The 5,645-nt window shown below is 39.9% G+C and overlaps 1 protein-coding gene across 1 annotated transcript; it reads left to right on the plus strand.

Moving 5' to 3' along the window:
* Positions 1-250: 250 nt before the first annotated feature.
* Positions 251-3,275, plus strand: LOC113172206 (extracellular calcium-sensing receptor-like). Its single transcript, XM_026375073.1, has 6 exons — positions 251-339; positions 460-736; positions 863-1,435; positions 1,804-1,926; positions 2,122-2,245; positions 2,386-3,275. Exons 1-6 carry the CDS (start codon positions 251-253, stop codon positions 3,273-3,275), a joined length of 2,076 nt encoding a protein of 691 aa, XP_026230858.1.
* The last annotated feature ends 2,370 nt before the right edge of the window (positions 3,276-5,645 follow it).

The raw sequence follows: 5,645 nt of genomic DNA on the forward strand, positions 1-5,645 counted from the left end.
CTTTTCAGTCTAACACTTCCCTGCCCTGTGGGAAATATGTCAACCTTTTATGAAGCGAGCACGTCTACCTACATTACATAGTTTCGAGTTGTAAGAGCTGTGTTCTCACCTCTTTTAGAAAATGCAGACAATACATTCAGAGAGCTACATCACTTTCCTATGTTTATCTGCTCTCTACTGGAACACAGTTTGGGGCTGTGAACGGTTTGGCAGGTTTAACATGCCAACTTGGTTCAAACAGGGAGACATAATGATCGGAGCAATTTTCCCTGTTTTCCTTAAAGAGATATTCAGCACTTCTACATATGAGAGGGAGCCACCAGATGTCAAATGTGAAGGGTAAGTTTTACTACATCTGAGTTTTCTTTTCTTACATGCTCCTCTTCTGTTATCTCGAACTTGCCACTATAGACATGTACAGCAGCAGCTCTGTAATTTTACGACTTGTTTCAAAAACAGATTAGATCTGAGATCTTTCCGTTGGACCCATGTGATGATATATTCCATTGAAGAAATAAACAAAGATCCTGCTTTCTTGCCAAACATCTCTCTTGGCTACAGGATCCTTAGCTCTTGTGCATCTCCTACAAGTGCTTTACGTGCTGCACTAACACTGGCTAGTGGATTGGAAGAGACTTCCCCTTGTGCTCCAGCAATATCTGCCCTTATAGCAGAGGCAGGATCATCGCAGTCTATACCTGTGGCTGGTACTTTTGGATCATTTCAACTGCCAATAGTAATAAAAATAAAAGTCTAGAAATATATTTTATCATTACATTTACATATTTTATAGCATCCCATGAAATTCAGTGCATTGTAATGCTTGGTTTGGTGCATTTCTGGTGTTCTTTTTCCCTTTTAGGTAAGTTACTTCTCAGCATGTGCCTGCCTGAGTGACAGAGTGAAATATCCAACTTTTTTTCGGACTATGCCCAGCGACTACTTTCAGGCAAAAGCTTTGGCAGCACTGGTCAAACGTTTTGGCTGGGAGTGGATCGGGGTCATACAGTCAGACAATGACTATGGTCAGAGTGGGGTCCTAGCATTTTCTGAAGAAGTTAAAAAGTTTGGTGTTTGTATTGCATTTGTTGGAAAAATTCTACGTACGGACCCAATGGATAAAATTCTTAATGTTGTGGAAATAATCAAGCAGTCAACTGTCAAAGTCATTCTTGGTTTTGCAACTGAGGGTGACTTTTATCCTTTGATGACAGAGATAGTGAAGCAGAATATAACAGGAATTCAGTGGCTTGCTACTCATGCCTGGATAACAGCAGCTCGACCTTCTACACCAGAAATGTATAAAGCTTTTGGTGGAGCCCTCGGATTTGTGGGTCAGAAGGCGGTTATACCTAATCTAAAACCATTTCTTACCAGCATTAGCCCTTATAAAGATCCAAATGCAGCCTTTGTGAGGGAATTCTGGGAGGTTATGGTGGGCTGCAGACCTGTTTTACCTGGGGAGCACATTGATTCTGAGGCAACAAAAAAAATATGCACAGGCAATGAGACATTAATGAATTCCCAGGATGTGTTCTTTAATGTAACTGAGCTCAGAGACCCTTATAATGTGTATAAAGCAGTTTATGCCATTGCACATGCCCTACATCAGCTGGTATTCTGCCAACCAGTTGGAGATAAAACTGTGACGCCTTGTTTAAATATATCAGACATTCAGCCCAAACAGGTGAGAAATAATGCAAATAAAATCCACAATATCCTAAACAAAGCAAATGTGTCTTTATAGAGGTTATTTTCTTAGTATGAACACAATTTATCTAACACAGAATATGTCTTTCTCAGGTCACTGATCAGTTACAAAGAGTATATTTCAGAAATGAGTTTGGAGATATTGTGTTCTTTCATAAGAATGGTGACCCTCCAGCTTATTATGACCTTATTAACTGGCAGCTGATAAACGGACAAGTGAAACATATCACATTGGGTCATTTTTCCTCAGTTGCCAATGGTGTTTTTGAGCTCAACATCCAGGAGGAAGAGATCACATGGAGTACAGCAAAAACAGTAATCTTTGCACCTTTTTCTAATGTAATGAGCTAATCATTAGTAAAGTTTTGTTCTAGTCACAATGTAAGATTCTTCACTGATTTCTTTCTTCAGGTTCCCACATCATTATGCTCTAATGTTTGTCCAGTAGGGACCAGGAAAGCTCAGATTAAGGGAAAACCCACCTGTTGTTTTGACTGCATCCCATGTGCTGATGGATCCATAGCTAATTCAACAGGTATTCCATTTATCAAAAACCTGTATGTCATACTAAACCAAATATACATTATTTTCATTGCATGAATATTTCTTTCTATATAATTCACATTTAAAAAATACTAACTCATACTTTCTATTTATCACCATCAGGTGCAACAGAGTGCACACCCTGTCTACAAGAATACTGGTCCAATGACAGGAGAGATGGGTGTTTTCCTAAAACAATTGAGTTTCTGACATATCAGGAGCCAATGGGAATAGCTGTCACAGTTGTATCTCTGCTAGGTGCCTCCCTGTCACTGGCCACAATGATGGTTTTCATCCGCTACAGAGAAACTCCTGTGATTAAGGCCAGCAACTCTGAGCTGAGCTGTTTTCTGTTGTTTTCTCTGCTACTGTGTTTTCTCTGTCCTCTCACTTTCATTGGCAGACCCACAGTCTGGACATGCATGTTACGCCACACAGCTTTTGGGGTGACATTTGCACTCTGTATTTCCTGTGTCTTGGGAAAAACTATTGTTGTTGTCACAGCTTTTAAAGCCACATTTCCAGGTAACAATGCTGCAACAAAGTTTGGTCCTGCACAGCAAAGAATCATAGTTTGTTCTTGTACTGTAATGCAGATATTAATATGTATTTTGTGGCTTAAGTTAAACCCACCTTTCCCAGATATGGTTTTCAAATACAGTAATAAGATGATAGTTTTAGAATGTAACCCAGGTTCTGAGGCAGCTTTTTATGCAGTGCTGGGGTACATAGGACTTCTTGCAATAATATGTTTAATTCTAGCATTTCTAGCAAGAAAGTTGCCTGATAATTTTAATGAAGCCAAATTTATCACATTCAGCATGCTGATATTCTGCTCCGTGTGGATCACCTTTATCCCAGCATACATCAGCTCTCCTGGAAAGTTCACTGTAGCTGTGGAAACATTTGCAATTTTGTCTTCAGCATTTGCTTTATTAATTTGCATTTTTGTTCCTAAATGTTACATTATAATGATCAAACCAGAGAAAAATACCAAGAAACATGTCATGAGAAAAATTTAAAGAAAAAAGATGATTCCTTAGTATTAAAATATAATGCTACTCTCACTTACTGTATATTATATATTATATATTTACTGTACTGTAGAAGTAGCACTATGTGAGATAAGCAATTTATATCATGCAAAGTGTTAAGGCATATGAGACAGAAACAGAAATGTTGTAGTTAACATGGTAGAGCTTAATGCAGAACACGTAACTATATATATACTCTGCGTTTTCTTTGTAGAATAAAGATGGAAGCATTGATGAACTACACTCTGCTATGTCTGTGTCATCTCTGGTTTCCAAGCTCATAGAACAGGTTTAAACACACACTCTGTTGGTATTCAGATTGTAGGGTATTAAATTATGGGGTCATGAAGACTCTGATCAAGGGATGTTTGAGTTTAACACACCACAAAAGGACTAAACAGACATGGTTTGCATAAGGAGCATATGTTGTCTAGTATATGTACTGTATGTACAGTATGTAGGAGCATGTGTATGGTTTCCTTCCAAAACAAAAATACCCACAAAAAATCAAAGTGAGAAAGGAGAAATCAGATCACTCTCTACTGTATAAATTCAACTTACTCTCATTTCAACGTGAATAATCTCCTGCTGAGCTCAGACAGAGCAAATGAGAAGCTCTTAACAAGCACTCACTGAATTTGCATTCAGACAAACACTCGGAGAAACGCGTTATTCCCTTTACCCTCTGTGACTCAGCCTCATTTTAGTGTCAGTTTTTTTTTTTGTGACTGATATGTTGAAATATGTGAGACAGAATCACCCTGACATGTATATATTTTGTGCATTAAACTATCCCTCTGGGTAGGTCTGCAAACTCTATCTAGCATTACCTAAAATATGTGTAAGCCCCCTCCTCGAACTGCAATCTTAGCACTAGTGGTTGAGGTGTTTGTGTGCCTGAATGACCCTAGGAGCAATGTTGTCGGGGCCCCTGGTAGGGTCTCCCAAGGCAAACAGGTCCTAGGCGATGGGCCAGATGAAGAGCCGTTCACAAGCCCCTTAAGAGAAACAATAAAGCAAGGACCGCTAAGTCGCCCGGATTGGCGTCACCGGGGCTCCACCCTGGAGCCAGGCCTGGGGGTGGGGCATGCAGGCAAGCGCACAATCTGAGGGAAAGAAGTAAGCCCGCCTTCCCGTAGGTACTGGAAGGTGCTCCGACTGGGGACTCTGTCGTTCTGCTCACATGAGATTGACAGTGACTTGTGATTGAACACAGCTTGTCCATCACAAACACAATGACTGACTTTGTGATAAGCCTTGATAAGATTCAAAAACCACAGGATTTTAACCCTGCTTTTTGCGGTTGATGTTATGTTGGCTTCATCAGGCCAGGACCAGTTTGCAGCCAAGTGAGATGCGGCTGGATTAAGAATAAGTCTGAGGCAATGGTTCTCAACCAGAAAAAGGTTGCCTGCCATCTCCAGGTTAAAGGCCAATGATAAAGGTATAATATAGAAATTTAGGAATAAAATAGAAAATGAACCAACGGTGTTGAATCATGTTTTAATTGCTAGGTCATGGGAATTTAACGATTTTATATTTTGATACCAGTTTTAAAAATTCAGATATTATTTAATACACCAAAACAAGTGAAAGACTGAGGAGGGAAAGTAAAACTCTGTGAAGGACAGGAACTTCAAGTCATAACATGCAAGTAGCCAACACTACACTTAATATAAATCACTGGAACTAAGTTGTCATATTGAGATTAACAGAGAGCTGATCCATATTGGTGCAGCAGCTGCTGGAATAGTTGTGTGCTGGTTTTATTGTTCAGTCAATTGTCTTCTCATATACAGTATATCTGTATATTTGAACACAGCTATTTAGGTTTGCAATAAATAAAATGCAATAAATAGGCAGACGTCCAAACGGTGCCTGTCTTTCATCGGGGCTAGGTACCTGCTGCAATTGCATCAGAGGCATCGGATCCACCAGACCCCGGCTTCAGCTCCATCTGCAGTGCCAACAGTAGCTCTGATTCCGGCCGTCTCGGCCACTCCAGCTCCAGTTCCAATTCAGTGTTATTTGTATAGCGCCAAATCACAACAGAAGTCATCTCATGGCACTTTACAGTGTAAGGTTTAAGACCTTACAGAGAATAATTTTATAGAAAATTACATAGAAAACCCAACAATCCCATTTGAGCAAGCTTTTAGGCAACAGTGGAGAGAAAAAATTCCCTTTAGAGCAGTGGTCCCCTTTTTTGCGCCACAGACCCGTTTAATGTCAGACAACATTTTCATTTCAGTTTTGCAGAATTCATTGGTGCATTAGAGAGACGGTTGCCGCATATTATGCAGAGCGGGCTTATATATTTCAAGCAGGACTCCTGGTATTGTCTGTTAAATGCAGCTT

The sequence above is a fragment of the Anabas testudineus genome, chromosome 13 (assembly GCF_900324465.2).
Source record: "Anabas testudineus chromosome 13, fAnaTes1.2, whole genome shotgun sequence".
NCBI lineage: Eukaryota > Metazoa > Chordata > Actinopteri > Anabantiformes > Anabantidae > Anabas > Anabas testudineus.